Genomic DNA, 20,366 nt, shown 5'->3' with positions numbered 1-20,366 from the left:
CGCTCATGTGGGACTAATGTTCCCTCTACTTATCTTCCAACCAAATTCTACTAAAAAGTTAAACTTTTGGTAGAAGAATGACATGGCCACATCTCCACATGGCCCGCTTTCCTTGTTGCTTTTCTTCTTTCTTTTAGCTTGCTTCTAATTCAAGTCCTACAACCCATTGTGTCTGTAATTAGCTAAGTGTCCTTTTTTTTTTGTTATTAGTAGCAGTAGGGTAGCTGAACAAGGTTCGTTTCCTTTTTCCCTTTTGCATGTTGCCTTTTGTATTTTAGATTGTTACCTTTTCTTTTAAACTCTAAGCATGGTAGGAGTTATTTCCTATAAGTAGTCGTCGACAATGTAAAAACACGGTTCATACTTTTATGAAATAAAGAACTTTTTTCGTCTTTATTCCTAGAGAGAAAGTGGTATTTTATTTGTTCTTCGTGGATTCGAACGTATATCCGATCGGAGGTCGACAATAATCAACCCCAGACTCGTTCTTTGCGCTTCTGGCTACGCCAGGTTGTATCAGAGCCCTGCTATGTTCCATACATGCCCTCCCATGAATAACGAGAATGACGGTGGAGATGTTCAATTCTCTACAGTCTATCGTTAATCAAATAGCGGAGCAATTGGCACCGTTGAATCCTATTGAGCGCGAGCAACCCCATGTCGATGGCAATGATTGGTGAAGGCACGTTAAAGCTCTACCACGAGTTCCACGCACGGACCATAGAGTTATGTATTTTCCCAACGATGATTACTCTAGTGAGGAGGAATTCGAAGACATCATCCATCCGAGGTATCCCGTGATCACGTTCTACAAAGCCATGGCTCGTGATCGCGATTATTGTATTAAGGTGGATTTGTCCGAGTTTAATGGTCAGCTCCACATCGAAGATTTTCTTGATTGGCTTGCGGCAGTGGAGAGATTTTTTGATTACTTGAAGTTTCCGAGGAGAAAAAGATAAAACTCGTGTCCATCAAGCTAAAGGGAGGCGCTTCGGCATGGTGGGAACAACTACAATTCTCTCGTACAAGGATGGGAAAGTGACCAATCTGGGCATGGGCACAGATGCGTCAAATCCTTCATGAGAGATTTCTTCCCATTGATTATGATCAGGTACTTTTTCAATAGTACCAAAATTGTCGTCAACGTAGTAGATCAGTGCGAGATTATACAGAAGAGTTCTACAGGCTATCGTCCAGAAACGATATTTCGAAGACCGAGGCACAACGAGTGGCACGCTACAAATGAGGTCTTCATTAGGCAATCTATGATCAAATCGCTCTCTACCCGATTTTGATGATGTTTGAAGCGGTAAAGATGGCGGAACAAGTTGAGACCATGATCAACCGTTCGGCCCAAAGGGATTTTTACATGAGTCAAACCATGGTAAAACACCGCAGATGATGATTCCAAGGCAAAAGAGAAGGCGGTTTTGGATCTTCCTGTTGGGGTAAGCAAGTTTGCCCAAGCATTCCCGACATGAGGAGGATGATGTGGAGATATTCCATTAACTTGGGCATTAACTCCTCCAGTTCCACGGGGTGATCCGTACGAGTCGCAATTCGAGTAGTGGCAACAAATCGGGTTACAAATCCAACGAGTGTCTCAAAAGTGGTCGGCATACTACAAATCTAGTCGTTGGTGACAAACATGAAGAAGATGAAGAAGAGCATGAAGACGAACAAAATATTGAAGATCTAAGAAAGGAGACCTAGTATCTTTTCTGTAAAACCACATTTGAACAAGTGTTCGATTAGCATCAAAGCCTCATGGTAGAATCCTTCAAATTTCCCTACCAGTTGACGTGTCACCTTGCTATTTTCAACTTTCCCGAGCGAAAAATTAATGAAAAGCCTCTCTCTCTCTCTCTCTCGCCTCCAATTCATCTGCCCTCCGCCCCTCACTCGCTTGGCCCTCCCTTTCTTGCCTTTCTTAGACTTGAGCTGTAGCCCTTAACTACATGACCTTTGTCTTTAGAGGCTTGGTTGCTCAAAGTTCATATTCTAGCTTCAAACCTCTCTCAATCAACTCCTCCACCTGAGCCTATTTATCTAAATGGAGTTTCGTTATTATGGTTTATACACTAAATCTAATCACTTGTGGCATAGATGTAAAGCTAGATGATTTTCACCCTGGTGCCTGTTCTTGGCAAGAAGTCTCTGGATTTGACCTAACCATCTGTCCCACTTTCCATTCATCTTTCTTTTCCTCTTATTTTGCCATTGAATGGACTTGTTTATCTTTCACTTCCTTTTCTTCTCCTTCGGGTTTTCTTTTCGCCACGTTAATTCCAAGGGTTTCCTATACGAGGATTGCAACTGAATGGAACCCGGAAGATTTTTTACATTATGGCATTAGGAGAGAATCCCATTTGCCATCCTCTACTAGCGGATCTTCGTTGTTGATGTGAGAGATGTCATTTTCAGCTATATCTCTGTTGACTTGTTGGATTAGGGGGCCGTTTGGGTGCCACGACTACTTCCAAAAGTCAATGCCTTTTTCGTCTCCAATTAAGTAACAAACAGTGTTCTTGGACGGAGGATGGTTCTGAAGGCCTAGGAGAGCTTGGAGAGCGTTTTGATGAGCCATATATTCCCAACCCCCTTAGATATTTCTTTTTGAATTCAATCATTCCAGGGTGAATCCATATTACTAATGATGTGCCAAAAGAGCTTTAGCTCAACAGCTTTATTGATATCACTTAGCTTCCTGATCCCTAGTCCCCCTTTTGACTTTTGCCTGCAGACATCTTCTCAAGCTATCGGGTGGTATTTGCTTTCAATTTGCATCCTGCCCATATGAAGTCCCTAAATATTCTCTCTATAGCCGGTCGGCTTTACTTTTACTTTTAAGTACATTGTAAACAATATTTTCAAAAGTTAATTAACAAATTTACCTTTTATATGACGACTCATTAATTTCCTAAAAATGGTATTTTACGTTTAAATTTTTTTATTCCCACTGGAAAATGGCAGGTGTCAGGAGCTCTCTGACAACACTCGTTGTATTCATCTTTTCTTATCTTATTAATAAATTTTGCCTTAAAATAGGTTTGGGAAAACCCTAATTTTTCCTATATAAGGGATGCTAATGCTAGGTTAAACGATGTAGTCCCTTGTCAGCGCCTCCAAGTTCTACAAGCAGAGCATCCTGTGGTGGTGTTTACAATTCGGCGGTTTGCTTGTTCACCATTTTAATATCTATTTTAATTTTAACATATTTATAGTTTTGATTTATTAGATTTTTGTTAGTTTTTCCTTTTATTTGGATCAAACTAATCTAATTTTCTTGTGAATGTGATATTTGTACCAGGCAAAACCCTAATCTTATTTCTTGCATAGCATTTGCACTCAATCACCTTAAAGGATGATTTTCGGGGTTTAAGATCACCCACGTCTTAAGCCAAGCTCCTAGATTACGCGATATTCTTTCCATCATTGGCCGAGATGAGATCATATGAATGGTACTCTTTCACCGATGGATTCCTACCTTGTTTGTTGTAGATTAATATATAATTAATATATTCATAGCTGTGGAATCGAAAGCAAATGATTTGAAGATCTACCATTATCTTCCGGTGAAATTTTTTGGAGATTTGGCAAATATGGTCCAATACATATTGTCATATTATAAATCGATAGATATTTGATTTCCTTGGTGATGATACGATGAAGGACGAAATGATCCGTTCGAACAGAGAAATTAGGGTTAGACATTTTAATCCTGCATCATTGATTAATACAATCAATAAAATATTATGCCTAACCAGAAGAATAAAATAGGGCTAGACATCGTAATGCTTATGCAGAATCCCTTGATCATGTGCAAATTTCACTAATCATATCATAATATCGGTAATTTCTCGCCACCATTTTTTGAAAAAAAAAGACACCATATTTGCAATTTTTAGCCATAGTTGGTATTCTTAGTGATCTTTCCTTTTATTAAGTATGTTGTTGTGTCTAGGCTATTGACATTCGCACTACCATGTTTTGATAATGGGGCGAACTTAACTCGTAAGATCTCACATCGGAAAAGGAGAAAAGATTTCTGGGCTATATATGTGGATTCTCCCTCTCCCTAAGTAGACAATTCAGCATCTCCAAGCGGTAGGCCCTGCGGAGTGGGTCGGACATGGTAGTGCGAATATCAATCGCTTTTTTTTTATTCGTATTATATATTTTTATTTCTCGTGAGATGACTTAGAGAAGTTTTAACTGAAAGATGGTTTGTTTAATAATTCGTCCAGGAAAATGCTATCATGGTTCGCGAGAGAATGGTTTGCGAGAGAAAGACTTTACCCTGATTCAATTGCCATGGCTATCATTTTTCTTTACCATTCCTTTGAACGAAGGTCATCACTTGGACGACTAAGATCACCAAATTTCCTTGAGGTTTTGGGCCATGTCCTACCAAATCAACACAGCTCAACTCAACTAAGCCTTTGTCCCAAACTAGTTCGGGTCGGCCCCACCAAATCAACGGTGGGGATTAATTGGTCTGGTGAGCAAACTGCATTATCCTTTTATTAAACACTATTCACTATACTTTGATTTATTAAAAGGTCAATTATCTGACTTGAAGAATCACCCTTTATTATTTTGTTAGAAAGAATTAGGGAAAACAATGAAGAGTATTAAGACATAAAAATGTCATTAGAAATAGGGTTTGTCGGGAGGGGATAGAGGATAGCGTATCCGGCTTGTTTGGGCTGGGATATGGACCAAACTGTTGATTTGGGAATAAGCGATCTTTTAGGCAAGAAACAAGGGGGTGTGGACGGAGGAGAATAGTGAAAAGTGTATAAAGCGGGGTCCGCGTGGTCTTAAGGGTAATTTATTTTGAGAATTCATGGGGGGAGTGTTTCTGGCTTTGTTGAATAGGACAACAAAGATATCATACCAGTTTCCTTATTTAACTGTGCTTGTTCTTATCTTCAATGGTAACAGTTCAATGATGCTACAGCTCAAGTTGTAAAATTTGCTTTATAAACATAGTATTGGGCATCTTTTAAAAATAGAGTGTGGGCCCATCGTTCACTCCAAAGTTTCCATCTAAATTCAAATTTTAGTGAAATGCCAAAATTCTACCCACAACTTTTAACTTTCATTTTTTTCTTTATAAATGCGAGTCCACCCCTCTCTCTTTTCACTGCAATTACTCCTCCACTTGCTCTCTTCGCTCCTTCCTCATTTCGCTCTCACAAGCTTTCATTTTCTTTCCCTTTCTCCCCTCTTACCATATCTTCACTCTCTCACCACCCTAAAAAAACCCACAAAAAAAAACCTCTCGATCAAGCTCTTCAGTAGCCTCAAAAACACATCTGAGAGAGAAATAGAAAGGAGAAAAAGAGAGAAAGTATTCTCCTAAATCCTTGTGGATTTATTCTGTTTTTGTTTTAGCTTTTTTCACGTGGTTTTCTCGTCAACTCTTGCCAGTTTTATTTTATTTTTGTTTTTCGTTTTCTTGTTGTTGGTTGGCACGTTGAGGGTGAAAAAAGCTTTCTAAATAAGAAAGAAAATAAGCAGATATTTGTTTTAGGGTTTTAAAGAAGAATGCATGATATGGACATGCATGATGGGGGGGAACGGAATGGCCACCAATGGATTTGGTGGGTCACCGGGTCTCACTCAGCGGGTCATGCATTTTTCTTTAACCATAAATACAGATGAAGATTAATATGATGAAGATTAATCATGCAGATGGAAATCCAATTAGAAATAACGAATGGCCCTTATTTCATTGTTTTCTATTATATTTGTTCTGTTGGCGATGGCATTTTTCTATGTTCAGTCAAGTATTAAGCCATTAAGGGAACAATCTATCTTGAAATTCGGGAAACGCTGGAATGTCTTCTGAGAGAGAGAGAGAGAGAGAGAGAGGGAGAGAGTTATTTTCTCCCCCCCCCCCCTTTTTAATTGATCAGCCTTGCCTTTTCTTTTCTTTTTGTTTGTTTAAGAAATTGGTTAGAGAGAGTTATTTAGTGAGAGTGAGTTATTTTGTTTGCCCTCAAGACATTGGTTTTCATTAATTGGATCCTCTGTTCTCATTCAATGAGTAGTTAACATGAATTCTATAGATAGTATAAAAAAACATGGAATCTGAATCTTAAGGATCTGTAGGTATGTACAAGTCAAACAGGATGAGAGCCGAACCACACCTTTTCGAGATGAACCAACCTTCTCAAAGTGAAAGGAGAAGGACCAGAGATGAAGATTTCGATGGCAGATCGGAAAGCAACGACCTCAAAGGGGCGTCCGACAATGATCAAGATATCAATCAGCCACTGCCAAAGAAGCGACACACTCAAGATCAAATCCAAGTGATGGAGGAGTAAGCTTGAAAAACCAATATTATCTTTTCAATATTAAAAAAAACCATCTAAATTACTTCTATTACTTTTTTTTATCCATAAGCTAGGGTTAAGCAGGACCCCTACTAGTAAATTACCCCTACCAATGAATTAATATAAAAAAATATATTGCAATCAAGAGCACAATGCACCACCCCTATCCCTAGAGACCTTATCTAAAAGAAAAGGGGAGAAACAAAGGATCCCATGCGATCCAAATTCTTCAAACTCCCTATCCCTAGAGACCTTATCTAAAAGAAAAGGGGAGAAACAAAGGATCCCATGCAATCCAAATTCTTCAAACTAGCCCTAGATACAAGAACTAGGGAAAAGGGGGAAAACAATGGATTCCCAATGGTCCGATATATGTTGTGGATGTAGATTTACTTTCGTTACTACCTCGATTCGAAGGGTTTAATGTTTTATTTTATTTATGGTGGTGTTCAGTTTTTTCAAAGAATGCCAACTTCCGAATGACGGACAAAGGAAAGAGTTGAGCCGTCAACTAGGGTTAGAGCCTCTGCAAGTCAAGTACTGGTTCCAAAACAAGCGCACCCAAGTGAAGGTAAAATGTATCTGCATGGGCTGACACCTTTTTATAGTATAAAATAGTATGTTATACTTTGGATTTGAGTTCTTTACTTTATGAGAAATATCTGCTAAATATTATTCTAGTCTTAGCCATTTTAGGTAATCTTTAATTACCATGTTTTGCTAACTTTAGCTATTCTTTTTAAACTTGACTCCCAGGCCAAATGCGAGCGCCATGAGATCTCAAATTTAAGGGCAGAAAACGAAAAACTCAGGCTGGAGAACTTGGCTTACAAGGAAGCTTTCAGTAACACCTCATGTCCCAACTTTGCGGGGCCACTCCTCGCTCGGCGAGATGTACTTTGATGAGGAACATCTGAGGGTTGAGAATCAATGGTGGGCCCTCTCTTGGGTTGTCCGACTATGCCATGTAGCGCTCAATCCAATGGTCAGCCAGAGACTTCTTAGGGCTGTTAACTCAGGCTGGAGAACTTGGCTTACAAGGAAGCTTTCAGTAACACCTCATGTCCCAACTTTGCGGGGCCACTCCTCGCTCGGCGAGATGTAGTTTGATGAGGAACATCTGAGGGTTGAGAATCAATGGTGGGCCCTCTCTTGGGTTGTCCAACTATGCCATGTAGCGCTCAATCCAATGGTCCGCCAGAGACTTCTTAGGGCAGTTAAGTCAGGCTGGAGAACTTGGCTTACAAGGAAACTTTCAGTAACACCTCATGTCCCCACTTTCCGGGGCCACTCCTCGCTCGGCGAGATGTAGTTTGATGAGCAACATCTGAGGGTTGAGAATCAATGGTGGGCCCTCTCTTGGGTTGTCCGACTATGCCATGTAGCGCTAAATCCAATGGTCCGCCAGAGACTTCTTAGGGCTGTTATTAGGTTTAATGATTGATAATAGTTCTGGTCCTTTTTGAGTTATTGGTTAAATGAGTATCATCCATTTTACTGTTTTAAATTTGAGTGATCCGTTTAATGACTTTCCTTCACTTGCTGTTTTTCTCTTTGAGTTTTTTTTTTTTTTTTTTTAAATGAAAAAGAATTAAATTAATAGAGAAAAGAACACGGGGAGCACCCTTGCGGTCAAGGTCATCAGATACAAAACAGAAACAAAGGGAGAAAAGATCAAACACACTACAAAAAGCTCTCACCAAGGGAGGAATTCAAAGAAGGAAAGAAAACCCGGGGAGCACCCCAGAGATTGAGATGATCATGAACAAAACAACCAAGAAAGAATAAATACAAAGAATACAATACTAATAACTATTAAGGAGGTAGGAAATTGATAGTTTCCAAAACCACCCTTGATACTCCCTCCCTGGCTATTCGATCAGCCATTCGGCCTCACTATTAGTTGACCGCCTTGGGCGATGGAAAGAGATCGAGGATCCCGAGATCAAGGATCCATCCACCCGATCCGAGAATATGGTGTGGGCCTAATTGCGAAGGAGTTGAGAAGAAGTGAAGAGATTTGAGAGAGCATAAGTGGAGAGAATACGAAGAGAGCATGAGTGGTTTTCTAGACGTTTTCCAAGGATTCTTCATTCTTCCCTCTCAAGTCTCCCTCGCAGGCCATCTCTCACAATTGGCTCAACTAATATTGATTGGAATATCTTTTCATGCCAAACATCCGCTTATTGCAAGAGAAATTCCATAGTGAAGGGTGCCTTTGCAAAAACCAGCGGCAAGAGATACTCCATTGGATCACTTCATTTATTATTTCTTGGGATTTGCTAGGGTCCATCGCGGATGGCATTTTGCGGATGATCTGTTGCATGTGTGGACGCTACCAAATCCATAGCCCGTTTGGATACCTCATATATTGTATTTGGATTTGGAATTGAGTTTTGAATACAAAAGGAAACTGGCAGATCTGTGGATTTCCAATTTCTTATTTGCACAGCTTATTTGGAAATTTGATTTTTTTCACTGCCAGTTGCTGAATTGGAAATCCAAGAATTTGATCGGATCCAAATTACAATGGAAAAAGGGCTACAAATGTGGGAAATCCAAATCAAAATCTTCCATGCATCCAAACGGGCCCATATTTCTTTACCTTTACATTTTGTGGGGAAATGATATTTTTCTAGTTCAAGGGGTCCGAATTATCCTACAGGGGGTGCGAATTATTATGGTCCATAGTATGCCAGGTCTCCTGTGCCGGAGTCTCTTTGTCTCATTGTCCGGAATCTGACACGCTCACACACAGGGCTGAGCCCATAAATATAGAAAATCTGGTGAATGCGATATAAAACATGTGAGGGGCCAGGGCTTTTTAGATATCTTAGTTTCAGAGGCAGATCTCCGTGTTTTCTAGGGTTTTAATAGCGATTCATGGCAACGAAGAAAGAAGCATAATAACGAATGCAGGTTGTCAGTACGCCGTTATATTTTTGCTTCCATTTTCGATTATCTGGAGATGGATTTTTGGTATTGAGAGCTCTTTCTCTTCTCGTTTTGTAATCTCATCTATTCGAAGGATTTCAGTTGATTTGTATGCTTCTGAGTCATGAAATGGACATTCATTTTCTGTTTTTAGGTTCAATCAATGGTTCTAAGCATAAATTTGCGACTTGTCGAGAATTTGGTGGCATATTTGTTGGTTTTTGTTCGATGATCTAGAGAGAGGTAATTAATTTTTCGGGTTCTTCTTTCACTCGTTTGGGAATGACATGCTTTGGACAGAGTTTAGGTTAAATTTAGAAGCTTTAAAGCTGGAATTGAAAATTAGTCGTGTCCATATGTTTGCGAAATTTTATAGAACAGGCGATTGTCTTTGAATTGCTTCCTGTTTGATGATCTGAAAATTTATAGCTGATTTTTAGGGTTTTGGTTTGAATTGCTTCCTGTTTGAATTGTCTTCAACGATTTAAGCTGATTTATGAGCTTCCGAGTTGGAAATTGGAAGTAAATTGGTAAATGATTCTATGCAAAAAATGTGATACTTTTATAAAAAGATGCGATCGATTTTTTGTTTGTGATTTTGGATTTTCAAAATCTTGATTTTTTGGGATAGTTAAGTATTTTGGAAAATGTTTTCTCAAGAGTGTTTGGGAAAAAAAATGTTTTTTTGGAAAGATTTGCTTTTTACAAAAAAATAAAGAAGTGTAGTTGGAAAGATAGTCCAGAACGAGAGAAAAGAAAGAGAAGGGCTTATAAAGCATTACCCTTCTCTATTACTTGTTTGGTTGCCCATTGGGTTGAACCCATGAGTGGACCCGCGGGACGGTGCCACGCACGCACGCGGCGTGGGCAATAGGGCGCATAGTGGCGCTTTTTAAGGTGCACTTTGCACTTCACATTGAAAAGTCACTAGAAGCTCTATAAAAAGAGCATCTAACTGATTCTAAACACACTTCCACATTCTTACAAATTCCCCAAGTGTTTCTACATATGACTGATTCTAAACACACTTATGACTGATTCTAAACACTCTTCAACATTCGTACAAATTCCCCTAGTGTTTCTACATGCTGTTTTCTTTTGTTAAATTTCTGAAGGGCATTTTTGGGTTTGATTCCGCTAGTGCGAGGCGTCATCAAACATAAGTAGGATTTTCTTTTGTTAAATTTCTGAAGGACATTTTGGGTTTGATTCCGCTAGTGCGAGGCGTCATCAAACATAAGTAGGATTTTCCTACTTGGCTTCATTGTATCTTGGAGGCAATTCGCGGATCCCCTTTGCACATTTCTAAGTGGGGGCGAATCTGGTCTTAAGGAAAGTGATATCACGCCTTGAAGCAACACATTTCTGTTTTCTCACCACCAACAAGAACCCTCAAATTCTCCAACATTTTTACTGATTCTTATTCGATGATCTGAACTTTGAAGATAGATGGTTAATATTTAGGGTTATTTTTTCATTTCAGAAACAGTTGTGTTAAATACATCCAGTTCAAAATACTGCTTGTTTTTGAGGTCTAACCAAATTGTTTTGGGCATAATTTGGGAATTTGATGAGATTTGACGGACTTAGTTACTGTTTAGTTTTTTCTCTAGGGTTTGTGTTGTCTTTTTGTGGCTTGTTTGTATCTTTGATGGATGTTGGGTTATTCTGGGTTTTTGAATAAGATAAATTAGTTATTTAAGTAAGGAAACTTCCTTCCTCTCGCTGATGGTGGTATTTGAAGGATTAGATAGTTCTAGATGTGATTTGATTTGATGACCTCCTGATGACGGGATTGGCGACAATGCCACATAGTACACACAATTTATTTTGGATGTCTTGTTTGTCCATTTTACAATATTATAAATGAGTATTTTGGAATGCTTTGGTTCTCTCCCTTTGTTTTTATGTATGCTGATCTGAAACTGGATTTTTGGGCTGATTTGCTAATGGTTTCAGATTTCTGCTTCGATTGGTGAATTTTCTTTTTTCTCTCAATGAATTAATGTTTTGTCGACCTTCTCTGTAATATTGACTGGTTTTAGAAGATCTTTGGTGGGGTTGAGGTATTGCTTTTTCTATTGTCGCATTGGTATTTTTTCTTTTTGGGTTATTGTTTTCCTTTGCCTCGATTCCAGTCAATTTTTACTCATTCTTTCCGGGATTATGTTTTTTCTTTTCTGTAAACAGTAGTTTCAAACCTTAAAATAATTTCCTTCCTTTTGATTCTAATGATTGAATTCTTTGATTGCATCTGTAACTGTTTACGGTTTAGTAGATAGCGAAAGGACTGAGTTTTTTGTTTGTTTGTTTGTTTGAAGAGTCAATTTGATTCCATGCCCAGTAGTTCTTCTATCTGACCCGCCTTTGGTTTTTACCCTTCCTGTCACCTTTGTTTTGGACCTGTCTTTTGCACTCTCTTGATCTTGCAGTATCTTGTATTTGATACGTCTGAGTTGACAGGTATCTTGTACTCCTTCCTTCCTCTCTTGATTTCCTTCATTCATATTAATAAATCACAGAGAAGTCTGATTCCAAAATGAATTCCTTACGGAAATCATTTTGGAAAAAACACATCATTTCCTAAGACATTTCTCGTACGATTTTCTATTGTTTCTCGTTTCCCGTTCCCCCTTTATTGTTTTTCATGTGTTTCCCGTTTCCGTTTCTTGTTTCGTTTCCCACCCTGGTAACTATGCTTCTGCTAAACCTCTGTTTATGGAAGATGGATGCTTCAGTCACCCTCGAGTGTGTTCATTGCCTCACTCCTGGGCCTCAATATCATAGTATCAAGAGATCTACTAGCCCGCCATTGAAGGAAGAGGAATGGATCGCCCACTCTTGAGAGTGTGATTGTTGCTTCACTCATAGGCCTCATGTCATTGGGTAGATGAATTACTTGTACAAGGATATCATTTGCTTGACCAATCCAATGTCATTATGGAATAAGATCTTTGATAGAATGGAGAAGAAGCTGGCAATTGGAAGAAATCATTTCCTACTTTTGGTTGGCGCATCACTCTTAAGAAGGCATTGCCCAATCTTCCTATTTATTTCATCTCATCGTTCAAAATTCACGTTGAGATGGCAAAAAGGATGGAGAAGTTACAACGGAATTTTATTTGGGATAGGAAGGAGGAGAAGGAATAAGGGAAAAGTCTAAAATATTTGGTAAAGTGGGAGATGGTTTGCTTACCTAAGAAGGATGGAGGATTGGGTATTGGAATCTCATGGATAGAAACAAAGCCCTTTTGGGAAAATGTCTTTAGCGCTTTGGAGAGGAAAGGGGAAGCATTGTGACGGAGATTTATTAAGGGTATGGGAAGGGAAGGGATGGGTGTGTCATTGGTAGATTAAGTAGATGTTGAGATTCGGGAGCTTGGAAGTTCATTTATCCAATTTTTGAAAACTTGATTCAACGGATTAGGCTTTGAGTAGGGGATGTGAAAAGGTTGGGATTTGGCTTGATACAGGGTCAGTTGAATGCCTGTTGTCCTGAGCATATACTTGGCTCTTTAGGTTTTTATAGATAAAAATGTAAGTGGTTTTATTGCATTGAGAGGCTGGGAGGGAGAGTGGTTTGGGGATGAATATTTTTTAGAAACCTAAAGGACCATGAACTTGGTTGTTTGATTAACTTTCTTTGTATCCTTGAGGACTGTTTTATATCTTAGATTTTGGCAGATCGAAAGGGGTTTAGGCTCCTAATCCTAGGAGCATGTTTTTGTCTAGCTGCCACTTCAGGTGGCTCACTACCTCAAGGGCATAACCTTTCCTTGGAAGAAGATTTGGTTGGATTCTGTCCAACGAAAAATTCAGGCTTTTTGCCAGACCACTATGCTTAAGAAGATTAATACAGTGGACTGGCTAAAGAGGTGTAATTCCAAATGTCGAACATATTTCCCATGTGCTTAGAAGAGGAACAAACAATTGATCACTTCTTTATTCATTGTAAAACGGCCATGGCAATTTGGCACTGGGCATCTGGTTGGTTTGGAGTTGGTTGGATTTTTATTTTTTTCCTGGATTTTGTTTCCAGCCTTACGGAAAGTTGGAGCATTGCTAGGATGGGTTCTTTTGGGTGATGGTTTCTTTTGACGTGATGGAAATATGGGGTAAAGGAACTGCCATACTTTTGATGATAGATGTTATTCTCTGTCTTGGGGAATTAAATTTACTTTGGCTTGTTGGGCCTTTAATATGGAAGAATTCATGGGATACTTGATCGATCTCATCTGTAGGAATTTGAAAGACATTTTAACGGGAAGGCTACCTAAGGAGAAGCATTTGGCTATGTTGTGCCCTCCCCTCGCACAATCAAGGTAAATTTTGACTGTTGTTCTCTTGGCAACGGATCGGCGGGATTAGATGGAGTTTTAGGAACAACAACAACCAAGCCGTTTTTTCCTCGGTTCTAAGTGGTCATGCCGGTTCCTTAGAGGCGGAGGTTAGGGCTCTCCACTTTGGGCTGCACTTTTTTTTTGTGATCATATGAGTGATCGTCTTGAGGTGGAGGAGATTCTTCCAGTGTGATTTCTTGTGTGCATGAAACTAGTTTGGGTCCACAGAGTCTTATTAGATATATTGATAATATTTGTGATATCGAAGAGGGATGAAGATAATTTTTCTCATATTCGAGTAGTGCAAATGATCTTGCTGACAGGCTAGCCAAATCAGTAGTGGCTAATTCTCATAAGTATTGTGGTCCTCTGTTGTCCAATGATTTGCCTTCGTAATCTACTTTTCAGTTTCTTGTAATAAATTGTTGTTATGTTCATAAAAAATAACAAAAAATTGTTTGGCCCTCCACTCCCACCATGATCAGATGTTCTACGCTCCTGGTTCCTCACCTTCATAAAGAAGGTATGGTTTTAAAAAATTTTAAAGTCATTGATCAGCACTTGACTAAAAAAATATATGACCCTTTACTTTGAGAAAATTGCCTATTAATTAGAAGCGGTGAGATTTGCATGCTGGGATAACATAAACTTGATCTTGGCTTCTCATCATCTGATCCTCTGAGGGTCTATGATGGTAGAAATTTGATGGGTAGCTCATAGACATGGAAAGTTTAAGTCTCTGGGTCAATGATTGTTCAAAAGCCACTCAATTTGATCATTCTGCCCTCACTATTTTTTTTTTCTTTTTTGGGAGTTTTAAAAAAAGGCTTGCTGGTCTTTTCTCTGTTATATTTTACAGGGTCTTCCCCAAATCTTAACTTCAGAATAACAAGAAATAAGCTCTGGAATCATGCAAGCTGCAAAGTTTTATCGCAACCTTCTCAAAGCTGTTGGGAAACACATCGGCAAGGAAGACAACAAAAGGCACTTTGGAGATTTCATAGCCCAAGAGTTCCGAAAGAACCTTAATCTGTCAAATACTGCAGCCATTCAACACAAGATAAAGCTTGCGCGAGATTACACTCTTCTGCTCACCAGTGTTCATCATCACCAGGACCTTCTCTTCTCTTACAACATAGCCGTGGATAGATCAAATGTAGTGAAGAAGACCCTAAGGAAATCTGCTGCTAGTGTTGGTCTTCAACTTTCCGATGTCTATCAATCTTGATGGAAGAGCTTTAAGAAAATCTGCTGATTGCTAATACTCTGTTCAAGTGACCTATGATTTGGTGAGGCAGTAGCAGAAGGTAGAAAAGTTTTGGAATTTTCATGTGCAAGTGGCTAAAAGTGCAGAACCAGTGCCTTGTCATCCTTCTTATTTAGACAGTAAGTTCACTGCTATGTCACATTGTAACTGTGCCTTCAGTAACTGTATCTTTTTTATTCATTAGAACAAATTGTACTCTCTCTAAGAAGCAAAAGTAAATAAACAAATAAATACTCTACTATCCTCCCTAATGTGCTTCATCAACTGATCAAAGGGGTTGATCTCTCATACATGATTCCGTATCTCCCTTTACTTTCATAGATGGTCCGTACAGTACTTTTAGAAAAAATACTGGACTGTAGGGGCTTACACCATATAAAATCTCGTATTAAACAGTGCACAAGTTGTGTCTTTGGGAAGAGGTGAAGGCAGATGAAGTGGTGGGAAATTAGGAAACATGAATTTTAGGAGTGGCAATACCATTTTCCTCAACATCCAAGGAAGTTTCTTAGTCAAAATTTGTTGATTCTCTGTAGACGTCCTTTAAACTTAGTCAGCTTGGGATTGGGGGAGCTTTTCATTCTCAACTTTTCCCAAACAACAAGACAGATTGAGTTTTTTACATTAAGTTTTTGGGATACCTTTTCCAAAGTACAGAAATGCTCCCTCTCTGCTGGCTGTAGAAGACGCTCTGGCGTTAGGATGTTCGCAACAGCTATCTCTTTCTTTCCTAAAAGACACTTATTTGGCACCACTTTTATGTCGTTCATGGGGTGGGATTAGATCATTTTACCCAAATGCAAACACAGTTGACGACACCTTGATCGGATGATCTTACCAACCCCTGTTTAGCGTTTTGCCAAGAAAAAAGGTAAATTGCTGATTTTTGGTGCTCTTATCCTACAAGAACCCTCAGGCCCAGTTTGTTTTGGATTTTGAGTACTTACTGTGAGTTCAAAACTGATTATTGCCCTCAGAATTAAACCTATTTTTCACCCCAATAATCAATTTTGGAGTCATAATCCAAACTCATTCGCTAATGTTCTTGGAAACCTACTTATCCAACGTTAGTCCTCTGCGATCTAGACGGTAATTAAGCCCCAACTATTCAAATTCTAAGAATGTTGGAAGTAGACAGAGAAGGTCTTCTTACACAAAGACCTACAAGTCATGGCCTACGACTTTTAGTCATTACCCGCCCTGTCCGAGCTCTAGCTTTTCTTTTCTATTTAATTTAAAAGCTTCATCACTTAAGGAAAGGATAAAATCAGAGTGTCCTATCTGTCTAATCCTTTTATAAAAAAATAAAATCAAAGTGTCCAATCTGTCTAATCCTTTTATAAGTAATGTTTCATTATAGGAGAAATTATATGGTGGCCGCGGTTTATATGTAAAGGGCGGAGAGAGAAAATATCCACCCCGTTGATTTTTTATCAACCTAAAAGTCAAAAAATGAGGTTTGACCTAGATAAAAAATCAAGGGGGATAGTTCTCTCTCTCTCTCTCTCTCTCTCTCTCTGCCCTTTACCTCTCTCTGCCCTTTACGTTGGACGGTCGGCCACCATATAAAAACTCTCATTATAGTACCTCTATCATTTCATAAATCCAAAATTACGTTACATTTGACTCTGTCTATTGATAATTGTTTGACTTTTATTTATACCTAGTTGGAATTATAGTTCCTTATTCACAAGACTCGGGCATTAATACAATAGTTATTACTTCTACAACTAATGATAATTTCGTCCTAGTTTACTATTATTTATACATAATAGTGTAGAGCTCCCAGACCCCCACAGATCTGGTCTACTGTGTTGTAATTTTTAAAATCCTTTGAAAATGACTTGAAAGTCCTAAAATTCTTTAGAAAACTTTAAAAGAATCAATCCAAAGCCCTTATCAGAACCAGGTCTAATAAGGATTTGAGAGTCACTACCTAGGAATGGGCATATGACACTTAATTGACTGCTTAGATAAAACCAACACAGTAGGTCTTGCTAGGTTATATGGATGGAAGTTATTAAGCACCATCTATGCCCAGGGGATCCTGGTCTTAAGAATTAAATTTGCCTATTTTGGAAATCTCAGTTGAAAAGTCCAGAAATTTCAAGTTAATTCTGAAAATTTTAAAAATCAAATTCTCTAGAAAATTTGTACGATCGTATAAATATGGATTTGTTTGCATGTTTTGAAAACATACGATCAAATTCAAGGGAAACTCAAATTTTTACAAATGAAATTCGTACATTCTGATACAAATTCATACATTTCAAGCTTCTTGAGAATTCTTCGTAATTCTCTGAGATTTTTGAGATCCAACTGCTAATAGTGATATTAGGGGTTATTAAACCTAATTACTATTGAATTACCTACTGGATCTCTTAGAAGTTTCAAATTGCAATGCAACAATTCTCAAGATCCAACATTAGATTTCACTAGCAATTTGAAATTAGAGACTGATCTAAGGAAAAATATTAGTAAAAATATAGAAACCCCAACTTAGATCTACTAAAATTGGGGAAGAGCCTTGAGAATTAGGGTCGGAAACCCTAATTCCCTAGATTTCTCCCTAATTTTAAGCTAAACTATGCTAGGAAATTAAAATAGAAAATAATTTGGAACTTGGTTTGATGAAATTCTGGCAAACTCCGGCGATCCGAGTGGTGGCGCTCCGGTCCCTCAACTACGCTCTCCGATGATCTTGACGGAGAAATCGTCAGAGGAGGTTAAAAAGGTCCTATGAGATGGAACAACCTTATCAAATCCTTGTCCACAGGTTATCCCATTAAGTGATCAGTTCAGTGCGTGATCCAATCATCACACCCATTCCATTCAGTGCATGGCCTATCCTACGATGCTACCTAAGGATAAACATATGTCAAGAAGCATCTCACATACTCCAAAATTCACCCAAAAGATGTCATGAAACAATCAATATATTCATTTATTAAAAGTTTAATACAAGTTGCACTGGCTTTTAGGGCATACACTCTATCGCAATTAGCCGGGACATGAATGAGAGGAGAGTTTCTTTTAATCTTTGCAAGCATCGGTCTTAGATGCCATGAGCAGCTAAGAGTTTCATTTATAACATTGACAACAATCTATGAGTCCAACTCAATCCATATTTCATTGATCTCTTTCCTTTTTGCTAGATATAACCTTTCGTAGTTTGCGTGAATTTCCAATATGTCTATCTCTCCTATAGGAACGTTTAGGAAAAAGATGAAGCTTATGTGACCCTTATCATCCCTAATTAGGCCCCCAATTGTTGAACCTTCAACAACCAATTATTCATCGGTGTTGAGCTTTAAGCTTCCTCTTTTCGGTTTCTTCCCATTGCAGTACCTCTCTTCATCTTGTTTTTGTGTGAATGGGCAACCAAGTGAAGTAGCAGTCTCAATATATATTCCTTTTAGTGAGCTTGTTCCTTAGCTTCAAATGACAAAATCAGTCTTGTCAGTTGGAAAGGATGATCAAGAGAAAGTTTCTCTTAGGCCTTGAGCTGCCCTCAAATCTTTGTTCATTTCTTTCTAACCAAATATGGTGAATAGAGACCAAGAAAGCCATCCTAATGGACATTGCTGATTGCCCTCTTCTAGTTATTGTGGTACGGATCCACCTTTTATCATTTAGAAGGTATTTGTGTGGTTTGCATCTAAATGTGAATCTTCAGATAAGGGATGTAACGCCCCAACGCGACCGTGTAGATATTATCCAGTTCTAGGCCGCAGCCCTCCTCGGTTTTAAAACGCGTCTACACATATAACCCAGGAACTTTCTCTCTCCGCTTCCGATGTGGGACTATTATAATCCACCCCCCTTAAAGGGCCCAACGTCCTCGTTGGCACATCGTACTAGAGGAGGTACGGCTTTGATACCATATCAGTAACGCCCCAACGCGACCGTGTAGATATTGTCCCGTCCTAGGCCGCAACCCTCCCCAGTTTTAAAACGCGTCTACACATATAACCCAGGAACTTTCTCTCTCAGCTTCCGATGTGGACTATTATAATCCACCCAATGTAATACCCGGTAAAAATAACAGTTATTGTTAATAAAAACTATTCACATGTTACTATTCCCCTCAGTTTTTCCTATAAATAGAGCAGTCAGGAAGAGAAAAGGAAGAAAGAGAAAGAAAATGGAGGAAGAGAGGGAGAAGAAGGAAAAGGCTAGGAGAATCACTTCTCCCTGATCTTTGTCATCTTCAAGGTCAACCATCTTCAAATTTCCACTTCTCAGGTTGGATAAGGCAGGTAATAGCCAGACTCGACTGGTATCTTTTCTCAATGAAAGTGATGGGGATATGATTGTATGTTGTTTTATTCAGATATTTCTTATCCGTTTTACTTCAAATATTCATTGTTTACATTTGGAAAACATCAAATCATATTTGTTTCAAAATGATGAAATATGTTTCATTCTGAAAAATGAAATGAAATGTTGGATTTCATATGCATGAAAAGTTTGAATGAAAATGAGAAATGAAAGAAATGGAAGAGGTAAATATGCGATAATCTCTCTCGTGTGACATGTTTGTACCTCTGAGCCGTCGACTTACCCAAAAGCGGAAGAGAGCCAAGTCCAAAGCGGACAATACGAGGGTGAGACAGATCGTTACAGAAAACTTCAGAAATAGAAACAGTTGGAAACTATTGGGCTTTAAATGGTTTGTTTTACCATCTGGTTAAATTGTTTCTATAAAAAAAATCCTATTATTATTAGTTTTAAATTCACATTATGTTATATACAAAATACTGCATATTGTTATAGAACTGTCTCTTATTATTGATTTCAGCTACTTGTCGAAGCTTCTATATACATGCTCTCATAACCCACTTTTTCCCACAAGGATTTGAAAATCTGGATGCGGGAGTATTTGTCAATGATGAACCTTAGTTATGAGAAGTGTGAAAGCAATTTGAGGAAATACGGAAATGATGAAACTAGTCAATCTCCACAAATGTAAAAGGTTTTAAATATGTCATAGTTGGGATTTTTTGTAAATTCATGATGTACTTTAACCTTCCGCTGCGTAATTACAGGAATAAATATGTTTTTTGCCCGTAACGATCCGTGCAGTAAAAATCTGGGTCGTTACAAGGGACCTCCAAATCCAGCAAGAGATGTCATTGTCAGTTGTATATTTGTTCATTTGTTCGATTGGGAGGGGGGTCTAGGTGCCACGACTACTTCCAAAAGTAAATGTCTTTTTTGTGTCCAATTAATTAACTATTTCTTTTGAATCTAATCATTTCATTGTCAATCCCTATCACTGATGATGTGCCAAAAGAACTTTAGCTGGGTGGCTTTATTGCTATCAATTAGCCTTTGGATCCCCAGCCCCTTCCGAACTTGGTGTACAGATGTCTTCCCAAGCTATCGGGTGGTATCTATTTTTTCAATTCGCATCTTGCTCATATGAAGTCCATAAATTCTCTCTACAGCTGGGTGGTTGTTCTTTTACTTTTAAGTAAT

At 38.6% G+C, this 20,366-nt stretch overlaps 2 protein-coding genes across 2 annotated transcripts; both read left to right on the top strand.

Annotated features, from left to right (window-relative positions):
• The first annotated feature begins 3,054 nt into the window (after positions 1 to 3,054).
• LOC143854664 (homeobox-leucine zipper protein ROC2-like) lies at positions 3,055 to 7,882 on the top strand. Its single transcript, XM_077364739.1, has 5 exons — positions 3,055 to 3,173; positions 3,311 to 3,461; positions 6,121 to 6,331; positions 6,798 to 6,915; positions 7,101 to 7,882. Exons 2-5 carry the CDS (start codon positions 3,455 to 3,457, stop codon positions 7,245 to 7,247), a joined length of 483 nt encoding a protein of 160 aa, XP_077220854.1. The 5' UTR covers positions 3,055 to 3,173; positions 3,311 to 3,454; the 3' UTR covers positions 7,248 to 7,882.
• A 5,596-nt stretch (positions 7,883 to 13,478) lies between these two features.
• LOC143854823 (uncharacterized) lies at positions 13,479 to 15,136 on the top strand. The gene is made up of 2 exons (XM_077364927.1): positions 13,479 to 13,600; positions 14,507 to 15,136. Exons 1-2 carry the CDS (start codon positions 13,479 to 13,481, stop codon positions 14,844 to 14,846), a joined length of 462 nt encoding a protein of 153 aa, XP_077221042.1. The 3' UTR covers positions 14,847 to 15,136.
• The last annotated feature ends 5,230 nt before the right edge of the window (positions 15,137 to 20,366 follow it).

The sequence above is a fragment of the Tasmannia lanceolata genome, unplaced genomic scaffold, assembly GCF_043159265.1.
Source record: "Tasmannia lanceolata isolate RefF3 unplaced genomic scaffold, GAP_Taslan_0.1 ptg000020l, whole genome shotgun sequence".
In the NCBI taxonomy this organism is placed as follows: domain Eukaryota; kingdom Viridiplantae; phylum Streptophyta; class Magnoliopsida; order Canellales; family Winteraceae; genus Tasmannia; species Tasmannia lanceolata.
Note: the sequence above shows the minus strand (reverse complement) of the source record. Positions and strands in the feature narration are given on the sequence as shown.

Bases quoted from the DNA above. Each gene is read 5' to 3' on its own strand.
- LOC143854664 (XM_077364739.1), top strand. The intron at 6,332-6,797 runs GTAAGCTTGAAA...GGTGGTGTTCAG, and splicing joins CAAATCCAAGTGATGGAGGA to TTTTTTCAAAGAATGCCAAC. The intron at 6,916-7,100 runs GTAAAATGTATC...CTTGACTCCCAG, and splicing joins ACAAGCGCACCCAAGTGAAG to GCCAAATGCGAGCGCCATGA.
- LOC143854823 (XM_077364927.1), top strand. From the start codon at position 13,479: ATGGAAGAATTCATGGGATACTTGATCGATCTCATCTGTAGGAATTTG. The intron at 13,601-14,506 runs GTAAATTTTGAC...AACTTCAGAATA, and splicing joins CCTCCCCTCGCACAATCAAG to ACAAGAAATAAGCTCTGGAA.